This window comes from Aethalodelphis obliquidens, unplaced genomic scaffold (assembly GCF_003676395.1).
Source record: "Aethalodelphis obliquidens isolate GAN/ISIS:26980383/991018 unplaced genomic scaffold, ASM367639v1 scaffold21, whole genome shotgun sequence".
Classification (NCBI taxonomy): Eukaryota; Metazoa; Chordata; class Mammalia; order Artiodactyla; family Delphinidae; genus Aethalodelphis; species Aethalodelphis obliquidens.
Window position 1 is genome coordinate 28,012,302 of NW_020837965.1, and position 24,456 is coordinate 28,036,757.

The 24,456-nt window shown below is 68.8% G+C and overlaps 1 protein-coding gene across 5 annotated transcripts; it reads right to left on the bottom strand.

Annotated features, from left to right (window-relative positions):
• Positions 1-1,175: 1,175 nt before the first annotated feature.
• Positions 1,176-24,448, bottom strand: JAG2 (jagged canonical Notch ligand 2). Of its 5 annotated transcripts, XM_027120782.1 has the most exons (26): positions 24,256-24,448; positions 23,733-24,083; positions 16,420-16,477; positions 14,352-14,603; positions 14,135-14,195; positions 10,635-10,765; positions 10,407-10,526; positions 10,145-10,258; positions 9,856-9,969; positions 9,626-9,739; positions 9,500-9,546; positions 9,236-9,406; positions 8,295-8,445; positions 8,040-8,192; positions 7,843-7,956; positions 7,464-7,577; positions 7,258-7,371; positions 7,007-7,123; positions 6,550-6,577; positions 6,383-6,468; positions 5,925-6,038; positions 5,717-5,832; positions 5,070-5,318; positions 4,361-4,492; positions 2,820-2,979; positions 1,176-2,546 (listed from the first exon to the last, which is right to left on the bottom strand). In XM_027120782.1, exons 1-26 carry the CDS (start codon positions 24,319-24,321, stop codon positions 2,089-2,091), a joined length of 3,705 nt encoding a protein of 1,234 aa, XP_026976583.1. In that variant the 5' UTR covers positions 24,322-24,448; the 3' UTR covers positions 1,176-2,088. The 5 variants fall into 5 exon arrangements, with proteins under 5 accessions (XP_026976583.1, XP_026976584.1, XP_026976582.1 ...); XM_027120783.1 differs by lacking the exon at positions 9,626-9,739; XM_027120781.1 differs by lacking the exon at positions 7,007-7,123 and having other exon boundaries at positions 6,550-6,962; positions 7,464-7,543; positions 24,256-24,396.
• Between the last annotated feature and the right edge of the window lie 8 nt (positions 24,449-24,456).

Here is a 24,456-nt window from a genome sequence, read left to right on the forward strand (position 1 = left end):
ACCAGCCGCTTACATCTTCCCACCTTCGGCCTCCGGGCTGCCTCGGGGCCGCTTGCTTCTGACCTTTTTCACTAATCCTTCAGCAGCATCTCAAGGTGACTGGTGAGTTTTCAGTTTAGCGGATGACGCTTCGTCGCCTCTAGCAATTCCACGCGTTTGTTTTTCAGGTCCACCTGGTTGTTTTCCAGCTCCCACCCGGCCTGTTTGGGCGCGGCCGCCAAGCGCTTTCTTCAGCATTTATTTATTTATTTTTTGGCCTCGCCGGGTCTTGGTTGGGGCGCACAGGATCTCCGTTGCTGTGTGCAGGGTCCTTAACTGCAGCACGAGGGACCTAGTTCTCAGACCAGGGATCGAACCCCGGCCCCCTGCATTGGGAGCGTGGAGTCCTAGCCACTGGACACCAGGGTAGCCCCAGCAAACACAGTTCATACTCTGGTCCGAGCCTCCGATGGGCACCTGGACCTGGCAGCGTTCTGCCGGCTGTTGCTCCTGGTGCTGGGGTTCCCTTCGTGCTGGGTCTGGACTGTGGTCTGTTCACTGACTTCGGAAAATCACGAGGCGTAGACAGTTCCAGGACAAAGGGCATTGGCGTTTGTTTCCCCCAGGCACCTGGGGGCCCAAGTTAGGTAAACATGGCTTAAAAGGAAACCGGAAGCTCAGGATCTTTCTGGCTGAGCTCCACACGCGCTCGCTCGAGGCTGGCGTAAACCGTGACCTGGTTAGCGACCACCTGGTCTTCTCAGCGACCTGTGCACAAACTGACAGGTGCCAGGGCCTTCAGCGGCCGCCCCGCGGCCACCACGCCGAGTCCCAACGCGCCCAACCCGCGGGGGCCAAGAGGCACTCACGGCACAGCGTCTCACACTCTCAAGTTTTGATCTAATTCCCTGAAACCTTGAGAGCTCTTCATTGCTGAGCAACTTGACACAATTTACCAAGCTCTGCTCACCTGTTTTCAGTGCGGAGCGGATGCAGAGCGCCTCCCTCGCCTCATTTCCAGGAAAGCGTGTGTCAACCACACGGATGCGAACGTGCTCCCCGCCCACAGGGGCCCTGGGGCGGCAGGACACTCCCACTGCTCACACAGCCCTCACCCGCGCCCCCGCGCCTGGCTCTGCGCCGTGGACGCCCCCCTCCTGCCCAGACTCTAAGTAACAAAGGAACAGCACCCGAAGAACAAGGGAGGACAAAACATTTAAGTTATTAAATCAAATATACAGTGATTCATTTAATATGTACATATTTACAAAAATGCACTTGCACGAGGAGGGGCGGCCGGGGCCAGCAGGTGGGCAGCGGCCTGGTGCCCACGGCAGACGTTGACAGTTGCGAGGGGAGAGTCTGTGTGAAGGCACTTGTCACAAGCTTCGATACTGCCACCGTCCCGGGGAGAACAGGGCAGTCAGGAAGGGCACTTCTGAAAGCACAGTTGAGAGATCTCTGGAGCGAGCGCTCTGGGCAGGAGCGAGCGAGGACGGCAGACTGGGGCGGATGGACTGGCGAGCTGGCGAGGGTCTGCCCACGAGCCTCAGGCCACGCCGACCGCCACGGGCCCCACCAATGACCTCAAGCCCCACTGCAACCGCAGGTCCCACCGACAGCCATGGGCCACGCCGAACATCACAGGTCCCACTGAGAGCCACGGGTCCCGCTGTCAGCCTCGGGTGGTCCCACTGACAGCCATGGGTCCCACTGGCTCTTTGGCCTGGAGCCACTGAGAACCCCAAGTGAGGAATAAAGGAAGATTCTGTAAACAGTGCACCACCTCTGGGAACAAACGCTCGACGATCTGGTGAGAACACAGACATCCTTGCCTTTTCCTGCCACACGGCGAGTGCGACACACAGCAACGTTACAAAAATAGCAACTACCCGAGAATACTGCGTTGTTTTCCGCCTGACAGTTACCCAATAATTTATACAAGCTTAAAGAAACATAGAAAATAAACATCTGCTTTTCGTTTTTGGTGTTTTTTTTTTTACACAAAATAAAGGAACTATGCACACGGCCTCGGCCTCCTGTGGTCCGGCGGGTGGCGTGGCACCCGGCGAGGGGCCCTGGGTCCCGGCCCAGCTGGCGGCCGCAGCCCTACTCCCGGACGGCACGGCACGTGGCGCCGAGGCTCCCAAGGGCGCGGTTGTCCACCTTAGGGCCTGAGGCCCAGAGGGCCGGCCTCCCAGGCGAGCAGCCGGGGTCTTTGGTGAACTTGCGCGAGAGGAACTTCTCGGCCTCCGGAGCGTCGTCCTCGCCGCGGCCGGGCTCCTCGTCCTCCCTGCTGCCCGCCGGCCCGGGCAGCGCCTCACCCACCCTGCGCGGGGCTGGCGTGAAGTTCTTGCAGGGGAATAGCACGTCCTTGGGGCCGCCCGGCCGCTCAATGGGGTTGCGGATGGGGTTGAGCGGGGCCCACTGGTTGTTGGCGCCCTCCTCCCGCGGCAGCCGGCTCCTCTCTCGCTCTTTCCTGCGCTTGCGGGTCCACCACACGCAGACAGCCACGCACACCAGACACAGCATGCTGAACACGCCACACAGCACCGACACCAGCAGACCTGGGGCGGGGACGCCGCGAGGGGACCGTCGGGCGAGGGTCCTCCGGCTCCCGGTGGTGGGGAGGGTCCCAGGATCGGGGCTGGGGAGGGGTGCGCGGGGGGCTGGGGGCCCTTCGCTGGCAGGTGCAGAGCAGTTGCAGCGCTTTGTGGGTCGGATTGCACGGCCCCCCGGCAGGGCCAGGACGATTCACAGCCCCTCCCCTCCAAGCCCCACGTGCCTGAAAGATTCCCACGGCCCGGGGGCTGAGAGGCGGCCCCCCTCCTCCTTCTCACCCGTGGAGGAGCTGCCCACGACGACCGTCTCCACCTTGACCTCGGTGACAGCCAGCAGCAGCGAGCTGTTCCCCTGTCGGGTGATGGCCGCCACGATGGCTCGAGCTGCACTCTGGATCAGGCTGCTGTCCGGCAGGTCGCGGCGTGCCGGGCTGAAGGACTGAGGCAGAGGACAGAGCTGAGGGGCAGCGCGCCCGCGTCCGGAGGCCTGGGACCCCCACCCCCAGTGGGACAGCGTGCCTGGCCCCGTGTGCAGCCCCAGGGCACACTGAGGTTCCCGTCCAGGCCACGGCTCTCGATCAGCGGCAAGGAGGGATGCGGGTGGCTGTGGTCCCACGAGCAGGGCCGTCCTGGAGCAGAGCGCGGGGCTTGGGAACCTGCGGCCCCAAGGCTTCCTGGAGGGAGGCTCATCAAAGGGCGGGGGGTCGCCCCACGCCGGGCAGTTCACAGGGAGGCGGGTGAGGCCTGGTCTGGATCCCCTGCACCTGGGGCTGGGACGGCTGTCCCTGCGGGTAGGCTCCCAGCCCCAGGCAGCCATGCCTAGAGTCCAGAGGGTGCCACAAACCCAGCACTCCCCCGAGCCCTGCCGGCACCGTGCGGCCCTGCTGCCCCAACACCGGCACCCAGCCAGCACCCCGAGAAGCTGCCCTGCCCCTGCCCCCTTGTCTCTCCCCACACGCCCCCAACCACAGCCTCCCCAGACCCTGCGGTGCCCATTCACATTGGGCCCCCGAGCAGGGCCCCAAGGACACCCACTGAGCCGAGGGCCCGGGCAGGTGGCCAGGCCCTGACCACACACCCCAAAGCGGCCTGACACCACGGGCACCCCTGCTGCCACAGACACCAGAGGACACAGCACAGGTGAGGTAGGGAGCCGGGTGCAGCCGGGGCGACAGAAAAAGGAGGCTCCACCCACAGTCCCGCCCGCCCCGTCCGGTCGGGCAGGCCCTGGCCTCAGTGCTGCACCCAGGCCACAACCGACCCCCACGGTCTCGAGTCAGGGTCCCACCTGAGGGCTCCCCGTCCGGAGGCCCCGGGCCTAGGAGCTTCCTCACACTCCCTGCCCTGCTCTCAGGGGATCCTCCAGCTACACCCCGTCGCTGTCCACCCTGGCCCCCGGCCACTCTCCTTCCCTCTCTGGGCGCTGCTTCTGTACCCCGACTCCTGCTGTCACCCGGTGCCTCCCACAGTTCTGGGGACCCCTGCCCAGAGTCCCAGCTGTACGCGCGGGCCCCGCGGAGCTGCACACGCGCCCTGCCTGGCCCCTCCTCCTCCCCTCACCGGGCTGACGGTGCCTCTCCTGCAGGCCCGCCCCGGCTCCGCCGGCCTCCAGCAAGGGCACGGGGAGTGGCCACAGCCCTTCGCCGCGAAACTGTGCCGGAGCGGACTCCCGGGTCTGTGGTCACCCCGTGTCCCCAAGTACCTGGGAGCCAGCCTGGCCTGGGCCCTCTGCCCCAGTCCCCGCCAGGCACACGCGCAGAGGAGGGCCCTGGAGAGGGGAGCGCTGAACAAGGGTGCCCACCCCGCCTGCCAGTACCCACCATAGCCACCTCCACCGCGCTGGCCTCTGAGGACGGCCGGTCACAGAGCAGCACGAGCAGGCGGTCCCGGGCCACCGCCCGCGTGGCTGGTAGAGCGCGGATCCCTGAGCAGACGGCGCCCACGGTGGTGCCCTGAGCAAAGACGGGCTGCACGTGAGCACGGCCCAGGGACCGAGAATCTGAGGGTGTTCACCCCCGGCTGGCACCTTGGGCAGGTGGTGGGACACGCCTTACACGCTGTCTGAGGGAGCAGAGCAGAGATGCGGGGGGGAGTGGGGGGGGCACTGGCTCCCACAGCGGTCCTGTGCCCCCTCACCCACGACACAGACCACCACCATGGTCAGGGCTGGGTGGGGTCTCACCCGGTGCTCAGGCCACAGAGACGTAAGGACGGGGATGCGGCCTGAGTGAGAAGTGCCCGTGGAGCTGCGGGCTGCCCCAGCCTCCCTGGAAGGCCACCTTCAGCCCAGGTCCCTGGGACAACTGGAGGAACAGGCACCTCGGCCCAGGCTGGCCACTCCTGGCCACTCCCCTGGGACCAACACTTCACCTCATCTGGGCGCACTCGGCCAGGCTCCGCAACCTCCCTGACCCCACAGGCGCCAGGCCGCCAGCAGGGGTCTCGGGCCATCTCGGTGGCCACTGGAGGAAGGATGCGGCGCCGGGGCTCTGCAGACCTTCGCGGTGCGCGGTGGACGGCGCCACTCACCTGGGGCACCTGGTCGCGGTTGAAGTGCAGGGTGAGGCGGGCGCAGTTGTTGTCCAGGTGGCCGGAGCGCGGCCGGCAAGGGGTGCTGGGCAGCAAGGGCTCCTCCGCGCCACACTCCCCCCAGGCCATGCAGGGCGGCTGCAGGCACTGGCCCGGGGCCTTCTCCTGGCACCGCTGCCCAGGTGGGCACTGGGTGCTCAGGGCGTCAGGCCGGCCAGCCAGCAGGCAGGGCTTCCGGCCGCACCACACCTGGGCACACGCAGATGGGACCCGCAAACACACCAGCACCACGCGGGGAGGGGGAAAGACACGGTCTGGTCAGTGAGTCCCAGGGCAGGGCGGGGTGGGGCGGGGCGGGGGGCAGTGGGCGGGGGGGGCGGCGAGGGCCCACCCGGGGGACCCCCAGCGCTCCCAGGTTGAACGTGGCACCAGAAGGACCCCACCAGAGCAGGGCAGGGAAGGGCAGGGCAGGCCCAGGTCTTCCGGAGCCCGGCTCACCCGTCCCCCTCCCCCAGCACCCTCCCAGGGTGAGCAACAGGGTCACGGATGCATGACGGGGACCCCCGGGCACTGGACACCCAGCAGGGCAGTGCGGGGAGGCAAGGCAGGGCCGGCCGGAGAGGCTCTGGGGCAGGAGTCCCCTGTACCTTGCTGCAAGCCCGGCGGCCGTCCAGGCAGCGGCAGCTGTTACAGTCCTCCACCCAGGAGCCCCCATGAGGGAAGGGCACTCCCTGGGACCAGCAGGACCTCCCGAACACAGTCACTGCGGGGAGGAGAGGTGGGGGCAGCCGTGACGGCCGGGTCTCACCCTGCCCCCCCAGGCACGGCCCTCGCCCACGACGTCCCCCCACCTACCCTCCTGGCACCGCGGGCCGGCCCGGCCAGGAGGGCAGCTGCAGCGGTAGCCGTTGATCTCGTCCACACACGTGGCCCCGTAGGCGCAGGGTGAGGACTGGCACTCGTCAATGTCTGCGGGGAAAGCGGCGGCTCGTCGGGCAGCACGGGAGGCCCTGGCAAGTGGGAGGAACAGCCCCCGGCCAGCTGGGGCCTTGGGCTGCCCTCGGGGGCCCTCTGGGCTGGGCCTGGCGCCGTCACTGTCACCAGCCCGAGGCTTAAGCACCACCCCCATCTGCCTCTGGGACGGGTGGAGGGGGGCGGCCTCTGGGTACTAAGACCTCAACCCAAACTAGGGTCTGCCCCTTGCCGGGTGGCGGGGGACAGACAAAGGAAACTGCGGCTCAGGGTGAGGTGGGAGCAGCTCCGAAGGCTGGGGTCCCACAGCACTGCCCGCCCGGTGCCCCCCGGCCCCTCACTGATGCGGCAGTCAGGGCCCGCGAAGCCCGGCGCACACTCGCAGCGGAACCAGTTGACGCCGTCCACGCAGACACCGCCGTTGTAGCTGCAGGGGAGAGGGCGGGTGTCAGGGGGCCCGGGACAGGCCGAGCTCCCCGGCCAGCCCGCCTCAGGGGCTGCCACTCACCAAGGCAGGGGATTGCAGTCGTTGGTATCTGTGTTTGTGGAAAAAAGAGGACAGTAGGCTCGGCATCCACCCGCCTGGCACCCCAGGCATGCAGGGCGGGAGGATACCGAGCTCCCCAGCCAGCCCACCGTGACCAGGCTGGAGGCTGGGGGCCAGGGCCGCTCTGGGAGGAGAGCCCGTCCTGGAGGGGACTGGCCTAGGAGGGTGGGGTGCGCGAGCAGGACGCCCAGGCCACAGGGCGAGTGGCTGGCGGGAGACGGACAGAGGGCAGAACACAGGGGAGGGGGCTGGGCTGCGGGGCTCGGGGGGTGCTGGAGGTGCCACGGCAGATCTTGGGGTTCAACTGGACTTTGGTGGCCAAGTGCAAGGGGCAGGTCTGTGAGGCAGGCTCGAGAGGGAACAGGACCCGGAAGCTGTGGGAGAGAGAAGTGGGTCCCGCCCACGCCCACGGGCTCACTGTGTGTGCAGGTGCGGCCCTCCCAGCCGTCCCGGCAGATGCAGGAGAAGGAGTCCCCGCTGCCCACACAGGTGCCCCCGTTCCCGCAGGGGTTGGGCAGGCAGCTGCTGCTCTTAGCTGCAAGGGCGGAGGAGGAGAGGAAGGAGGCGGGGGGCTTTCACCCGGGCTGGGCAGACCGGGGGCTCCACCCCACGCCTCCACCCCAGACAGCGAGGGGCAGGCAGGGCCAGCGTGCCCTCGGGGCGCCTCACCGACCGTGCAGGTGCTGCCCTTCCAGCCCGGGGGGCAGGCGCAGCGGAAGGTATCGCCGCTGTCGTAGCACGTGCCACCGTTGCTGCAGGTGTAGGCGTCACACTGGAACTCACCTGCGGGCACACGGCCGCTCAGGGGGCGCCCGGAGCAGCGGGCGGCATCCCAGTAGGCAGCCCCAGCGCAGCAGGGGCTCGCGGGCACTCACGTGAGTGGCAGGTCTTGCCCTTCCAACCATCGTCACACGCGCAGTAGAAGTCGTTGACCAGGTCGTAGCAACGGCCGCGGCTGTGGCAGGGATCGGGAAGGCAGTCGTTGGGATCTGGGGGTGAGGACGCCGGTCAGCGGGGGATCACCGGCGCTCAGGGAGGGCTGCCCGGGGGAGGAGGCGCCGGAGCTGGGCCAGGGAGAGACAGAGGGCGTGGGGAGGGCAAGCGTGTGCCCCTCCGCCACACACACACACACACACACACACACCCGCTCCGGTCACCAACTCGCCACGTGGAGCCGGTGACCACCTGGGGCCGCTGAGGTGCCCGGTGACAGGCCACGTGGGGCCCGAGGGAGGGGCAGCACAGCCCACTCACTGGTGTCGCAGAGCTCGCCCTCCCAGCCGCTGGGGCAGAAGCAGCGGAAGGTGTCCACCTCGTCGATGCAGGTGCCCCCGTTGCGGCACGGCTGGCCGAGGCAGTCGTCGATGTCTGCAGGAGGTGGGCGTAAGCCAGGTCCCCAGGCCTGCCGGCCCCTCCTGGCCCCTCCCAGCCCCTGGTCCACAGCCACTCACTCTCGTGGCAGTAGGTGCCTGTGAAGCCGCTGTCACAGACACAGGAGAAGTTGCCCCCAGGCTGGCTGATGCAGTGTCCATGGGGGCCACACACGCCGGTGGGGGCCACGCGGGCCACCCTGGTCCCCACCTCGAACCCGCAGCCGTCGACCACTGCCACAGAGATGGGAGGGGTCAGCCCCACCTCTGCAGACCCCACCTACCTCTCACCTCACCCCACTCCACCCCCTCAGGCCCCGCCCACACTGCACCCACCTCTGCAGGCCCCCCCAGGGCACGGCTCCCGGGGCTCGGAGCAGTTCTTGCCGCCCACATCTTCGGGGCACGCACAGTAGTAGTCGCCCTCCAGGTTATAGCAGCGGGCCCCGTTCTGGCAGGGGCTCGGCTGGCAGAAGTCAACGTCCACCTGGGGGGCGGGGCACCCACGAGAGCCCAGGCCCTACTGTTGGCGCTGGACAATGAGCCAGGCCTCGCTGGCGTCCGTACAAGGAACCCCAAGGTCCAGGCCCCACCTGGACTAGACAGCCAGGCCTCTGCAGCCGCAGCCTGGAGGGCCGCCCAACCCAGCCTGGCCAGGCCCCTCCCACCACCCTCGCCTCCAGGGCAGCCCTCTTCCGCTGCATCCGGCCTTCGCCCCTCCTACTGGCAGGAAGGCCAGCTATCGGCCCCCCTCCCCAGCCACCAGGGCCACCCTGAGCCCCGTCCGTGGGTCCTTCCCAGAAGCGTCACCGCCAGGCTCCACGGCGCTGGACAGGACCTCTATCCTGGGCCCCAGGAAGCCTGCTGGCCAGGAGACCCGCCCCTTGCACCCCTGCAGCCCCACTAGTCTCCCCTGCAACGGCCAGGGCAGGTCAGAGGGCGGTGGGTGCGCGAGCCTCTCCTCAGACCCGTGTGCGGCACCCCCACCCCACCCTAGGGCCCCTCTTTCAGGGGCCCAGGTGCTCCAGCCACTGTGGGAATCAGACAGACAGGGCTTGGGGCAGCCGGCTGACCTGCCAGGGCTCCCGGCCCACCCCACCAGGAGGGGCTCATCATGACAAGCAGTGACCCTGCGACCCTGCTCTGCCCCTGCCCAGAAAGGCAGCCCGGACCCTCTGCAGGGCCGACGACCACTGTGGCCCGTCTTGGCCACTCGGACGGGCCACCCGGGCAGCGGCTGGAGGAGGGGGGAGGCAGGCAGCACACGCAGGCCTCACCTCGCAGAGCGGCCCCGAGAAGCCCTGGGGGCAGTGGCAGCGGAAGCCGTCGACCAGGTCCTCGCAGAGGCCGACGTGGCAGGGGCTGCTGGCACATTCGTCCAGCTGGCGCTCACAGTGCCGGCCCCCGAAGCCCCGTGGGCACACGCACTGGTAGCCGTTCACCAGGTCCTGGGGGGAGTGGGGGGGTGAACCTCCTGCAGCCACCCCCACGGGCGGCTCCCCCGACACTCCCCCCACGTGCGTGCACGGACCAGCCCTCACCTTGCAGGTGCCGCCGTGCTGACACTGGCCCCCACAGTCGTTGACGTCTGCGGGCAGAGGCACGGTTACGGCTGGGACTCCCTCTCCCCCAGCCCCGCCCACCTGCGCCCGCCCACCCGTACTGACTGATATGACAGTTGGTGCCCTTCCAGCCCGGGATGCAATCACAGTAATAGCCACCAATCAGGTTTTTGCAAGAAAAAGCATTAAGGCACGGCTTCCCTTCACACTCATTGGCGTCTGTGAACGAGACAAGGGCAGCGATGGGGCCCAGGCCCCACCTGCCCCGGCACCCGCAGCAGCAGCGCATGCCCAGCGCACAGCCCATGCACACACGCGCCCCGCGGGCCCCTTACCCAGCTGGCAGGTGGCTCCCCCCCACTGCTCGGGACAGATGCACTCGAAGCCGTCCACCTGGTCTACGCAGGTGCCCCCTGCCGCACACGGGTTGGAGGTGCACTCGTCGATGTCTGCAGAGGATCAGAGAGAGAGGTGTGGGGTGGGAAGGAGGGACACGGGCCTGGCTCTTCCTGTCACCCCTCCCCTGACCACTGCCACCCACGTGGACGCGGCCACTCCACTCCTACCCTCCAGACCCCTCAGACGCCAGGCTGAGTGCCCCAAAGGCACTGGAGTGGCACTCACCAAGCGCACAGGTGGGCCCGCTCCAGCCGGAGGGGCAGTGGCACTCGAAGCCTGAGGGCACCTCGTGGCAAGAGCCCCCGTTGGCACACGGGTTCGAGGCGCAGGCGTGCTCGGCTGTGTTGAGAACCACGGGAAGTGGGTGTGGCGGCCCAGGCCCGCTCCTTCCTCCCCAAGCCCCCAAGGCCCCGAGGTGGGAGCGGGGGGTGCCTGCCGCACAACAGGCCAGAGAGGTGGGCCCGGCCGGCTCCCGGCCCCGACGTACCCCGCTCGCAGTTCTTGCCCGAGTAGCCATCGGGGCAGGCACAGCGGTACTGGTCAGGCTCCGCGTTGATGCATGTGCCCCCGTTGGTACAGGGGTGGTGGCTGCCGCAGTAGTTCAGGTCTGGGGGCGGGGGTGCGCGCTCAGGGAGCAGACCGAGCCCCTCGCTCCCTCCCTCCCCGAGGCGCCTACCTGGGGCCTCGCCACCCGCCCCTCGCCCACCAGGCGCACCTTTGTTGCAGAGCAGGCCGCCCCAGTTGGTCTCGCAGCTGCACTGCCAGGGCTCCACACAGCTGCCGTGCACGCAGCCCGGGTACGGGACGCACTCGTCGCAGAATCTCCCCTGCCAGCCATAGCTGCACCTGGGGAAAGCCGAGGGCCGCGAGGCCACGTGTGTAACAGCGGACCCCGCGAGCTCTGGCCGCTCCCAGGGTGGCCTGGGGACACGGGCGCAGAGTCACATGGGCCGCCCAGGGCCGGCAGTCTCAGCCTTTGAACTGCAACGGGCCCCGGGCCAGGCGGGGGTTACGGTCCCGCCAGCCAGCCCGCACCGTCACGGCACTCCCGGCCGCTGGCCTCGCACGGTTGGCCGCAGCTGTCCAGTCACTCCTCCCGGAGCTATTTTGGGACTCACCCCAAGCAGGGCCCCGAGAGCAAGCGCCAGGAAAGGAAGGCGCTGCCGGGACCCCAGGAATGAGAGGGCCAGGTGCTGCCAGGCCTGGGCGGGCCAGCGGGGCATCAGGAAAGGACTCCTGGCCCGGCCCCAGCCGGTAACCTCGGGCACAGCACGTGACCTCACCTGGGACGCAAAGGCAGTAACTTCTCTCTCCACAAGGCCCAACCACGGGCGCATCTCACAGATGGGGACACTGAGGCCCACAGGCCGCCCCAGTCCAGCCCTGAGAGAAGCCAGGTTCAGGGCAGCTCCTGGGCTAGAGTCACCCGCTCCCGGCAAATGGCCTCGAAAGGCCTCCTGGCTCCAAGGCCACGACCCCGAGGCCGGGCCCTGCCTGAGCTGTGGGCCAACGTCCTCTGTGGGAAGTCCTTCAGGAGGAGGGGCAGAAAGACGCCCAGGCCGTCAGCGAGGGCCCGGAGCTCAGCCAGCCGGGGGCACTGCTCTCGGGGGAGAGAGACCAGCACCCTGTGCTGGACGCCCCAGGGCCCGGCGGGCTGCCCTTCAGGCCCTGGACGCGACCCCCAGGGGACCCTCCCTAGAACTTCATCCTGCAGGATGGAGTGACGTCCGTGCCATCACCCACCACGTGGATTTATTTTTGGAAAAGGAAAGAGCCACGGCCCTTCCCGGGCCGCCCCCGTGGCCCACGGCACCCAGCAGGGACGCTGGCCAGCTCAGCCAGTGCAGGACAGGGAAACCAAGGCCAGTGAGAAAGGGCTCCTCCAGCCCCCCCGTACCCGGGGGCGGGGCGCGCGGTGTGTGTGCCCGCCTGGGCCACACGCCCCCACCCACCACCCTCCCTCCGGGGGACCCCTGCCAGGGAGCACGAGGGTCCCTCAGGCGTGCTCTCGGCCCTGGGTGGGGCAGCCCTCTCCACGCCCCCCCACCCCAGCTTTCCTGGCCCCAGAAGCCCAGGGAGGAGACGGCAGGAAGGCACGGCCATCTCCGCAGCATCCGGTGGGGGTTTGTCCTGCGCTGAAACCTGAGCCCTGAGCCACGGGCGGCAGCTGGGCCTCACCCACAGGCCAGGGAGAGAGGCGGCTAGGGCTCACCTAAAGCCTCTGTCTCAAGCGTCCCGCGCCGCCCCCCCCCCCCCGCCCCCTCCGCGCCTTCCTGCACAGCCCACACTGCAGTGGAGGGCGGGCCTCTCCCACCCTCCTCCCACCCGGCTGCTCCGTCACCGGCCACCCAGAGCCGCTAGCACGGCCCTGCCCCTTGTGCTCACGACCCAGGTGGGGACCCGTCTGCCCCAAGTCCCAGGGCTCATGCCCACCACACGGGTCACAGGGCAGGGCTTCAGGGGAGGGCCCTGCCCAGGGCAGAGAGCAGTGCTGCACTCAGTCCCCCACCCAGGATCTGGTTCCTGGAGGTACCTGTCCCTCAAGACATGAGCCCACCCTGGGCCAGGCCCCCAGGTGCCCTCTCACCGGCACTGTGCCCCCCACGCCACTTGGAGATCCACTCAGCTTGTCTGAAACCTGGCAGAGTGAGTGGCCGGGTGGGTGCAGCCCTAGCCCCCTGCCTATCCCTGGGCAGCCTGCCCGCCTCCCTGCCCTGGGACTGGCGGGTCTGCTCCACATGCCACTTCCCAGGCCAAAGCCACCACAGGACGAGCAGAGGGTCACCCTCCCGTCCCGGCCCCGGATCCCAAACACTGCCCTCCCTGTCCAAACTCAACAGGGGAGTTACTAAATTTCTCTGCTGAGCGCCCTTATCTGAAAAACACACCTGGGAGCAAACCCGCCCTCCAGAAGGGGTCCTGGGATGAGTGAGACCCAAGGCTGGGGCACAGGCCTCACTCACTGCACCTGCTCATCTCTCTGCCAACGTGCGGGCCCCTCCCAGGGGCTCGCCCCTGAGCACGCACCTGGTCCCCCAGGCCCAGCTCCCGGGCCATCCTCACGCACCCCCGGCGCCCGCCCTTGCTCACACACCCTAGAGAGCCCCGCTCTAAGCCCTCCCGGCTCCGAAGCCTGGCCCCGCCCCTCCGGCTGTCCCAACCCCCGCTTCTCTGCTCACTACCTGGCAGGACTACTCCTCCCTTCCCACAGCCACCAGACCCTGCCCGAGCCGGCAACTCTACCTTCCCCCAGTCGAGGTCTCCGACGGCCTCCACTGTCTGCATGAGGCTGCGGGGACCCCTCGCTCTCTGGTTCCCTCTGACTCCGGCCAACCCTGGGTCACTGCCCGGTGGCCTCTGCCAGCTCATCGTACACTGTCACCAGCAGGAGGCTGGGACCGGCTCCTGGACCTCTTCTCCTCTCCAGCTGCCCCCGGCGGCTGTCAGCACCGGCCGTGTGCCTCAGGGGCCCATCCGTGTCTCGGGCCAGGCCTCTCCCCACAAACCCAGGGCAGGGCGGGGCGGGGCACCTGCTGCTCTTACCCCTGCCTGCGGCGCCTGAGCCCATCCCCGTGTCCAGTGGCACAGGGTATAGAAGGCTTGGGGTCCTCCCCGATCCCCCCCGCTTCCACTCCAGGACGTCTGCAGGACCTGCCCACCCTTCCACCTCCCACTGGACTGTCACCATCACACACCCCCTCCCCAGCCTGGCCCCACCCACACAGCAGCTGCTCTGGTCCTTCCATCCCACCTCGCTCAGCTCCAAGCCCTGCAGCAGCACCCCCTTCTTTTTTAGGTCCCCCCCACACTCACCACCCTCCCTGTCCTCCACCCACAAGCACAAGCCGCTGTGCCCTCCGCACCTCCTGTGCTGCAGACACCTGCCCTCGGGCAGCTCTCTGCCTCCCGGCCTCTGCCCCTTGTGTAAGACCATCCCAACCCAGTTACGTGAAACGGCCCTGGCCGCCCCCTCCCCAGGCCCCCGCCCCCTGTCCTCGTGGGGCTATCACTGTCGGGCACGCCCAGGCTCTGAGGCCACGGGCGTCCCTGTGCCGATTACAAGCTGCGTGGGAAAAGGGCCCGTGTCCCCACTCATGCGGCCCCAACACCCAGCTCCCCAGCACCGTGTCCACGGCAGGCGCTCAGACAAACCCCGCTGAGGGAGCAGGTGTGCCTGGAGAGCAGAGACGGGGCGGGCGCCCGGCACTCACTCACCTGCACTCCCCAGGCACGGAGCATCCCCCGTGCAGCAGGTTGCATCCTTGCTTACACACGGCTGCAGAGAGAGATCAGAGAGGCGCCGCTGCTGCCAGCCATGCACAGGCCCCCACAGCCCTGAGGCAGGCACGGGGTGGGGGTGGGGGGCCTCCAGGTGGCACCCCGCACAGCCCTCCGCGTGGCCCCTCCGCGTGGCCCTGCACAGCCCGCTCACCCTCCTTGCACTCCTTGCCCATCCAGCCGTCCATGCAGGCCTTGTTGCCGTACTGGTCGCAGGTGTAGTGGCCGAAGAAGTCGTTGCGGGGCCGGCAGAACTTGTTGCAGGTGGCGCTGTAGTAGTTCTCGTCGCAGCGCACACGGATTTTCAGCTCCAGGTGTGCCACGTGGCCGCTGAAATGCAGGCTCTTCCAGCGGTCCTCCGGGTTGATCATGCCCGCGTGCGACACCCGCTCGATCAGCAGTTCCTCTTGGGGGGGCGGCAGAGTGAGCCGGCTCAGCCGCCACATCCCCCTCGGAGGCGCACAGCCCGCCAAACCACGCGGCCAGCGGCCCAGGCCACAGAGCCGGGACAGCAGGGCCACCGCAGGAAGTGCGGGGCTAGAGGGGCCTCCTGCCCCGCTAACGCAGGCGGGGCCGGCAGGGCTGGGTGTGGGTGACCCCGCCTGTGCCCCGCAGCCCGCGGCCTGCTCCCACCAGCACCGCCACCGGGCACCACGCCCACCCCTCGCCAGTGGACGTCTCTGGCCACCCTCCCGCCCCTGCCGGGACCCCTTCTCTCTAAGGGCCTTCCCGGCAGCAGCCGCACCACTCACTACTGCCCATCTGAGAACAAGCCTCCCTCGGCCCCGAGCACGCATGGATCCAGCGACCCGATGGCTGGGCCTCCCTTCAAACCAAGCTGCCGCGTGGGCGCAAACGCCCTGAGCTGGCAACAGGCACAGGGCTCGTGGTACGTCTCCCTACACGCTCGTACCAGTTTGGGGAAGTCTGCAGTAAGAGGCTAAGGATCCCGTGCACCCCCCCACCCCCGAGCTACAGGAAAGGCCAGGCCCCTCCCTGAAGCGTCTCTCCCTGGGCCGACCCATCCCCGCCCTCCTCCGGGGAACACTCCTGCCCTGGGCAGCCTGTCCCCACGCCCGCCCAGCCCCGCTGACCGCCGCTTCCAGCGGCTCCTCTGCGTCCCCACAGCGTCGTCACCCGTGGGACCCAGGGGCTCGGTCTGCCTCGGCAGCCAACTGCCCGCGTGACACTGCCCCCAAACGCGGCATGTCCAAACTGGGCTCCGGCCCGTCCGCACGACAGCTTCTCGGCCCTGCGGCTGCTCAGGCCACCCCTGCCCGCTCTCACCACGTCCAACCCACCAGCAAGCCCCGTGCCTTGGCCTTCAGAGCGACCGGAGCCCCTCTCACCCCGCAGGCTGCTCCTGGTCCCAGCACCCCCAACCGCCACCTGCGTTCACACAACCGCCTCCTCACCCATCTCCACGCCGGCCCTGCAACCCGCCCTCCAGCAGCAGCCTGAGCGACCCCGCTCCAGGAGAAAGCCAGCCCACGAAGCCTCTGCGACCTGACCCCGGCCTTGCTGACCTAATCGCTGCCTCCACCCCTGCCGTGAGGGCCCCATGCTCTTCTCCAGATGCACCGGGCTCACTCCTGCCTCAGGGCCTTGGCATTTACTGCTCCTGCCGCACACGCAAATGCTCTTCCCCGTTTGTCCACGGAAAACCTCTCTGCCCCACCACCACAGGGCCCCGCAGACGCCATGCAAGGTCGGCCAGCCACCAGGTGAGCCTGCGGGGGAGGGCCACCAAGCCCCAAGTTCCAGGGCAGATGGGCAGAGAGGGGCTCAGAAAGCCAAAGAGAGCTCTCAGCAGCGAACCACTCCGCTGTGCCACTGACCCGGCCTCAAAAGAACAGGCTTGGGTCTGGGCATCAGCAGGCTACGGGAGTGCTGGGGAGGCCCAGGTGCGGCCCTCGGCCCTCAGTGAGGACACACGCCCATCAGAACAACACAGAGGAAGCTGAGACTGGGAAGGAGGGCAGTGCACGCGCAGCTCAGCAAATCACAAGTGTGGCAGAGCTTCCTGGCAGCCAGGGCAAAAAGGGAAACAGCACAAAGATCCTCAGGGTAGAGGCAGCTTTCCTGCCACATGGGCCTTTGTCCCCAGCAGGCAAAGGACCAGGAACCTGGCTACGTGCATCTCCGTGAACGAGGGGGTCAGCCTCCCAGTGCCCTGAGGGAGGCCCTGCAGGCAGCAGTCCACCCAGTCGGGGCTAACTCACCATCCGGGGTGGTGTCGTTGTCCCAGTCCCAGGCCTCCACGATGAGGGTGAAGGAGCGCTGCAGACACAAGGAGGGGCCCGTCAGGTACCCGAGGCCCTGCCCCAGCCCAACCCTCCCACCACCACACCTCGGCCACACCCCCACTTTATCCCTCAGCTCTGAAGAGGGGTCTCCTCAGCAGACCCCGAGATGACCCCCTGGAGGAGGACTGCCCCTCCGGGTCACGAAGGCTCAGGGGGTGTGAGCTCGTGGCTCCCGCAGCTTCGTGGCCCACCGGAGAGCCTGACCGGCTTGGGTCAGGACGGAGAGAAGGGAGAGTGACCCAGACAGAGCAGCGGGCAGAAGGTGGGCACAGCTGGAGCAGCTGCAGACAGGGGGGCCAGGTGGCCAGGGACCAGAGGGGGTCGAGCGGGAGGCCCCTCGGCAGCTCACAGGGGCCCAACCCACCGTGGGGAACAGGAGGTCCCACCCCCAGCCTGCCCGGGAGGGACGATGCCCCGTCACCAGGCCACGGGACGGCAGGGGCAGACCCAAGCGCTGGTGCCACCCGCCCCCCCGCCCCGGGACATAGTAAACGTCTGCCCCACTAGCCTGCTTCACCCAAGACCCGGAAAGCAGCCCCTGCTGCACAGATAGGGAAACTGAGGCCCAGGGACTGCCCAAGGCAGCCTCAGCCTATGCTCTCTCCCCCTCCCTGCCCCCAAGACCATCCAGCCCTCAGGCACCAGGCAAATGATGGGCTGACGTCACTAAGCAGCCCCAGGACACCACCGCCCCGCCGGCCGTGAAGACAGCCAGTCGCTCCCGGCACAAACTCGCGCCTCGCCTGACCCCTCCCTGCCCAGCTCTTCCCCGGCCGGGACCCTCCGTGGCTCCCCGCTCCACGCTGCTCGGCCCCCTCTCGGGCCAGCCACAAAGGCGCCGACTACCACCCCCCCGGCCCTCGCCCCACCTGGGCTGGGGGCTCACAGGACGGGGCCACGTCTGGGACATGGGCTGGCCGGCTTCCTGCCCGAGGGCTACTGCCCTGGGGAGGCCAGATGCCTCCCCACCCTCGGCACCCCCATCTCCCAGCCCCTGCAGGCTGGTTTCTTCGCCTCTGCAGCTGCCTGCTGGCACCCCACCCCACTCAGCCCTGGCTCTGCCGTCCCCCACATCCCGGCCCCAGGCAGCTCCCCGTGGGCTGCCTGCCACATCCAATCACACCCACAGCCCCTGGACACCCAAGCGTGGTCCTCCCTCGGAGACCCTCCTCTTGTCCCCTACCCCGTGCCTCCAGCTGCCCTTCTTCTTCCCACCCCTCCCACGACACGGCCTCAGGGCCCAGGACACAAGTGCCCACCCTCAACTTCGCTCAGCTCACCTACGCCGCTGCCCCTGCCCTGAGCCCAGCCCCCCAGCAGCTGTCTCCCAGACACCCCTGGACGACCCGCAGGAGTTCATGCTCACAGCCGCCACCCTAGGACCCACACCCACCCAAGAAGCATGAGCGGGAAGCGGGGAACCACCCTCCATCCTTCTAGAAGCCCGCCCCTCACCCCCATGGAGCTGTCCCCAGGCTCTCAATTCCACCTCTTGAGTCTCCCTGAAACCCATTCCCTCACTCCTGCCACCGCCCTCTGCCAGGCCATCAGGATCTGTGCCCAGGCTGCCCATCTCCACCAGAAGGGCTCCCGGCAGACACTGGGGCCTCCACACCCCCGTTCACAGGAGCCCCAGTGATCCCCAGGGCTCTGTCCACATGTCCCCCACTGCTCAGCCCTCTTGGGGCTCCCCGTGGCGTGCGCCCTCCTCACAGGTACCCAGCACGCCCACCCTGCCCCTGGGCCTTTGCACACACGGCTCCATCCCCCTGCCTGGAATGCTCCCGGCAGACGGGTGAGTCAGCAGGGCACGGAGCTGCTGTTCTAAAAGGGGGTCAGGGCAGGCCGCGGAGAGGGTGCCTCTGGGCTTGAGGCTGCAGAGTACGGGAAGGAGCCGTGTGGCAGGGCCTCGGGCTGGAAGAGCAGGGATGTGGGAACAGGGGTCCCAGAGTCAGACGGCGGGGCTGCCAGCCCCTGTGCCAGTCTTGGTGCTAACGCTTTGGAGCAAAGTGGGTGGCTGCCAGGTGGGTCTGAATGAGGCCAGAGACCAACGGGGCTTCAGCAGTCGTGCTGGCCACCTAACAGAACGGGCTATAAAGGACACAGGAGGAAGCAAGGAGCTGACACGGGCTGCGCCCAAGAGGGCGGGACCATGGCGGTCAAGGCCCCCAGTAGGGCAGGTGGAGGAACGCCCCAGGCCGGGCTGCCCATCCCACAGGGCGCTCACCCCTTGGGGCAGCCGGAGTCCACCTCCCCACACCTGGGCTTCGGGGAGTAGGGAGCGCCTCCTGGCTCCCAGGAAACCCCACGCCAGCCACTCAGGTAGGATTACCGCCACCTTCGCCAGAGCCCAGGGCTCCGGTTACCTGCTCCCGCGGGGACGTGTGCTGCCCGCCCACCCGCAAGGGCCCCACCGCCCGCCAGCTGGGTTCCCTACACCTGGATGGCAGGAAGTCATCCAGAGAGAACCTGAGCCACTGGGTGGGGCGGCACCTCCTCTCCTCCTCCCGACTGGCCTCTAGGACTCAGTTTCCCTCCTGCAAATGGCAACCTTTCATTCCACTGCTGCTGCCTTGTGGGCCATGGGCCCGGCAGGGCTTTGTCAACCCCAGGTCTCTACAGAACAGGAAAAAGGCAACAGGCCTGGACGGGAGGCCTCGGAGGGCACACTGTCATCCCAGGGACCGGGCTGGGGGGGTGGGTGCCTGGGCAGGGTTGATGACAGCTAGGGGCCGGGGGCGGGTTCCTTAGGAAGCAGGCAGGGGAACACCCCTGGCCAGGCACAGTTGGGCCACCAGCCTGCCCAACCTCGAGAGGCCCACCCAGCCGGCTGGCATTAGTCCCTGAAGACCCAGCCACACCTCTTCCAGGAAGCCCGCCCTGACCTACCCACACCAGAATCCCAGCCCGACCACGGCCTTCTTCCTGGCCCACCCCCAAGGCCAGGTCCAAACCCTTTGTCTGACCCCCCAGAAAGGATGATGGGGCAGCCGCCCTCAGACATGGAAATGGCACAGGGCAGACGTGGGGCCGGATGTGCCACACCCCACGGCCCAGGACACCCCAGGCCAAGAAGGCCTAGCACAGACCCTGGACCTGCTGCCCTGGCTCCTCTCCCACAGCACCCTGCATCAGCGCCTGGCCCCCCACGGAGCAGAGCTTCACACTGGCGCCAGGAGCTCTAAGCACAGATACGTTTCCTGAAACCCGAGCTTCAGAAAGGCCCAAGCCTCTGCCTCCATTGTCACCCGACAGGGAGGGGAGGGGGCCGCCTCCCCTCAAGGCGCTGGACCCCAGCACCCCCGCAGGAGGAGCGGACCGCAGGCCTCCCCAAAGGGAAGCCAGACACCCACACTCCGCACCAGGGACCAGACAGGGCCTTGCCTGGGCGTGCCCCTCCCACCCCACTGTGGGCCGGCAGCCCACGGTCTCACGACACCTCATCACACGCACGTCGCGGGGCTGCAAAGCCCACAGTCAGGTCGACCCTGGTCACACCAGGCTCACGGTAGCCGGGGGATGAGGACCCCAGTGTACCTGGCGTCTGGGGGGACGTGGACCCTGGCTCAGGCCTGAGGATTAGAGATGCCTGTCTCCACCAGGAAACCCCTCACTGGCCCAGCCTGCCCTCAGCCAGACACTACCCCTGAGAGGCTCCCTGAAAGCCACCAGCCCTCCAAGGAGCCGCTGCCCACACCCTCCAGCAAGCTCCTCGTTGCCACGCCGCAGCCTCGCTCCCCAACCCACCTCTCAGGCCCAGGGACAAAACCCCCGCCCGTATCCAAGCGCTCCACTGGCCGGTGCAGCCCTCCCAGTGTCCCCACTTTGCCCGAGAGCCCCGCCCTGCTGCCCCAGTATCAAAGCCTCGACCAAGACCCCTGAAGTACAGGGCAGGTGACGGCACGGAGCAGGTCACCTGGGCAGGACCCCCAAGGCCCCAGTGGGAAGGTATGGAGAGGAAGGGGGCAGAGGAGGCCCCGGGAGCAGTGTGGGGAAGGGGCCAGGGTCCACGTTAGCCCCACCCCAGTCCCCAGCTCCTTGGGGGTCGGGAGCACACGGAGGGCAGTGTCACACACCACCCAGGGCAGCTTAGGCGCTCCCAGGCGCAGACCTTGGCCTGGCCCACCTTGGGATGGGGGCTCGCGCCGCTGACAAGCCCCATTGGCAGTCGGACGTGGGGGGGCTGGGCAGACCTCCCCCTTGGGTGTGCATGCCCCCGACTGGCCCAAGTCCCTTGCCCACCCCTGAGCACATCACAGACCCTGCAAGGGACTCTGGCCTTCTGATGGGCAGCCGGCGAGGAAGCGGGGAGACTAGGCCAGCTGGAAGGCCAGGCTGGGCACTGAGCCCTGCAGCCCTGTCCCCCGCCCACACGCCCACACAGCTGCACCACGCGGCCAGGTCCCAGGACCTGCTCTGGCCCACGATCTCAGGTTGGCTACACCGTCAGCAACGGGATCAGGCCCAGGCCCATCTCGGTTCTCCTCACGACTCCAGCTTGGCCTTCACGAGCAGCCATCTGTGCCACCCCCTCGAACCCACAGGGCGCACTCCAGGAGAGGGGCCCTCGACCTGCGGGCCAGCTCCGGGGGTCCCCGCTACCAGAGCACAAACAAGTAGGCAGGTGCGGCCTCTAGCTAGGCAGCAGGCCCCCTCACTCAGGACCCCCGATGCCGCACTGCACCTCCATCGGCCAGCCCCACCCGGCCCCTCCAACACCCCCAGTGGCCACCTACCACACCCAGAGAACTCACGCGTGCGCACGTGCACACACACGTGACCAAAAGTGGCCTCCGCCCTACTAGCTACAGGCCAGGCGCTGGGGCCGACACGGCATCACCCACCTCCTGCGGGGACCAGCGGGACACATACAGACACCCATGGGGCCGGATGAGGAGAGAAGAGGCAGGCCTCACACCCAGGCTGACCCCACCTCCCTCACCTCCAAGACCCTGGATGCGCCCCTCTCCAGAAAGCTAAGCCCGACACCAACCTGAAACCACAGGCGGTGGACGGCGCAGGACCCGGGCCCATGTGGCCAGGTCAGGGCGCCCCAGCCAGGCCTGGGGCAGCGGCGCACGGGGGCGCTCCCCCTCCAGGGGCCTGGGTCGGGTGCAGGAGGGTGGCTCCCCACACCCGTGCACCTGCAGCCGCCTTCAAGGCCCCGCTCACACCCCTACTCCAGGGTCCTGAACGGGCGCCCTCCCACCTGAAGCCCCGAGGCAAGGCCCGGCCCCCTCCTCGGTCCCCAGGGCACCAAACACAGTCCTCACTTTCTCCGGCCAGGGTCAAGGGCCCTAGTGGGCACACTGGGTTCCAAACTCGCCCCAGCTCAACTCACCCCAGCTCACGGGACGGAGCTGGGCTTGCAGCAGCAGAGGCAGTGTGGCCCCAGGGCTGCTGCCGGCCGAGCGGAAATACCAGGGCGCTGGCATCGCTGCACCGGCTGCAGGCCTGGCAGCCAGACCACACCACTGGCAGGGAGAAGAGGACAAGTGCAGCCCCCCAAGCACACGGCTGCCCCCCAGCCTCACCCCCGACCGGAGGGTGGGCCACCTGCTCATTCCGAGAGGACCCAGCTGGGGGCAGGAGAAAGGGAGGGGAGCTGGCCCAGGACCCGGTGCCCAGTCTGCAGGCTCCTGCCTGGGGAGACCAGGGCCTGCCCCGTCCCGTTCCACCCCTGGCCGGCCAGCGGGGCCAAGCGCCTGAGGGACACGCGTTGGCCCGCCACATTCCTCCAGGCCTCCCTGCCCCCACGGCCACTGCTGCCAACTCGAGCCGAAAACACATCCTCAGGTAGCGATTTCGAACCGTGCTGGCTCCGGCCCAAGCGCAGATGACAGGCTGCGGGCCCTGCTCAGACCTGCCTGCCGCGCCGCTGCGGGGGCGAGGGGGCTGGGCTCATCCCGGCGCCCGGGGCCTCCCAGGCCGCCCCTGCCATTTCCACCCCAGGGACACATTTCTCGCCTGAGGCCCCAGGGTCAAGGGAGACCCCAGAGGCCAGCCAGGTATGTGGGGGTAGGGCTGTGGCCCCAGGGGCGTGTAGCCAGAGGTCAGGAAGGGGGTAAATAGGACAGGGGAGGCCCCCGGCCCAGGCAGAGGAGAAGGTGCCAGCACAGCGCTCAGAGCCGGGTGGGGGAGGAGGGCGTCGGGCCCAACTTCAACCAGCCCGGCCTCAACCCCCCGTCTCTTCCAGGACCAAGACATCAGGCGGACATACTCCTGTTGGCTCCCGCTGGCTGGTCCAGCCAAAGGTCCTTAGTCAGAAGGACAGCCTCTCAGTCGGAGCCTAGCATCCTGCTACAGCCAGACCCACCCCAGCTGCGGGTACCTGCTCCTGCACACCGAGGCCCCGCTTTACAGGGTCCTCTCTCATCCCTGCCCCCACCCAGTTCCATGCAAGCAGCACAAAGACCTGGGAGGGCCACATCAGGCAGCAGGAAGCCTCCACCTGCGCGACCACAGCTCCCTGCAGCCCACGGTGATGAACCACATCCCTACCAGCATTCTCAGGCCCAAGGCTCCTGCCTGCCAGGCCAGCCCCAAGCCCGCTCCCACAAAAGAATAAAATCTAAAACCCAAGACTGCAAGGTGTAAGAAACCTGACAAAGAATCACTGCACCAGGGCCCACTGAACCTTCCCCCCGGATCTGGGCCAGGAGCAAAGGCTGCCACCAGCACACGTGCCCTAGGTCTGCCCGGGCCCAGGTCCCCCGGTGCCCGCCGGAGCTGCCACCCCCCACCCCCGCCCCCGGGCATCCAGGAAACTGCAGGGCGGGCGCAGGCTGGCCAAGGGCCCAGGCGGCTCCGCCGGGGCCTGCCCCAGACCAGCCCCAGCACGCGCGGCGCACATGCCTCCCCGGCCTGCCCAGGCCCGAGGCGCCTGGCCGCGCCTCCCCACCCAGACAGACACGCGCAGGGCGACGCAGGCACACGCCGCGGGCGGCCGTGCACGCGGGCCGAGGCCACCCCGCCCGGCCGCGACCCCCGCGCGCCCACGTGGCCGGGCGCGGACCCGGCCCCACGGCGCAGGCCCCCCGGGGTCCGCACGCCGCGCGGCGCCCCCTGCCGGCCCCACCCCCAGGGTCCGGGCGCGCGAGGCTCGCACTTACGGCCGGGGCCGCAGGTGCGGGGAGGCCGAGGGGCCGAGGGGCAGCGGGCAGGGCGGGGCCGGGAGCCGGGCGCCGAGGGAGGGGAGGGCTGGGGGAGGGGGGTGGGGGCGCACGTACCGGCCAGGCGAACTGGAAGGGGATGACGACGAGACCCGGGTCCTGGTCGCCTCCGGCCCGGGCCCGGGCCCGCGCCCGGTCCCCCGCGGCGCCCACCGGCGGCAGGTAGAAGGAGTTGCCGCCCAGCACGGGCGTGGCGCCGTGGCCGTAGCTGCAGGGCCCCGTGGGCGTCACCTTGGCCTGGTACTCCTTGAGGCACACGCGCACGTACGTGTCGCACTCGTCGTGGCCGCAGCCCCCCGAGCGCGTCGTCCGGCCGTCGCCGTCACAGCAGGCGCCGCTCAGCAGCTCCCCGTTCACGTTCCGCAGCGCGCTCAGCTGCAGCTCGAAATAGCCCATGGGCTGCGCCGCCTAAAAATAAGGCAGAGAGAGAGCGCAGGGAAGCGCGGGCCGGGGTCGCGAGCCGGGGCGCCCCGCCCCCACCCGCCGCGCAGCCTCGAGGGCTTCCGAACCGCGGCGCCCGCAAGCGGTGCCGCCGATCCCGAGGGACGGCCCGGTGCGCCCCGTCCGCGCCCCCGCTCACCTGCACGCAGAGCGCCAACAGCAGCAGCAGCTGCCGGGGCAGGCGCCCCCGGCCCCGCGCCCGCATCGCCTCCTCGACCCCGCCCGCCGGCCCGCCGCCGCCGCCGCCCCTGCGCGCCCGGCCCCGGCCTCCCAGTGCCCGCCCGCCCGCCCGCCCTCCGAGCGCCGGCAGCAGCGGCAGCGGCAGCGGCAGCGGCAGATG

What these genes read in the sequence shown, in the direction of transcription:
- JAG2 (XM_027120779.1), bottom strand. Translation starts at nt 24,321, where the DNA reads ATGCGGGCGCGGGGCCGGGGGCGCCTGCCCCGGCAGCTGCTGCTGCTG. An exon ending in GGGAGCCACCTGCCAGCTGG is followed by an intron (nt 9,740 to 9,855) that starts GTAAGGGGCCCG and finishes TCTCGTTCACAG; the next exon opens with ACGCCAATGAGTGTGAAGGG. An exon ending in GCGCGGTGGAGGTGGCTATG is followed by an intron (nt 2,980 to 4,360) that starts GTGGGTACTGGC and finishes CCTCTGCCTCAG; the next exon opens with TCCTTCAGCCCGGCACGCCG.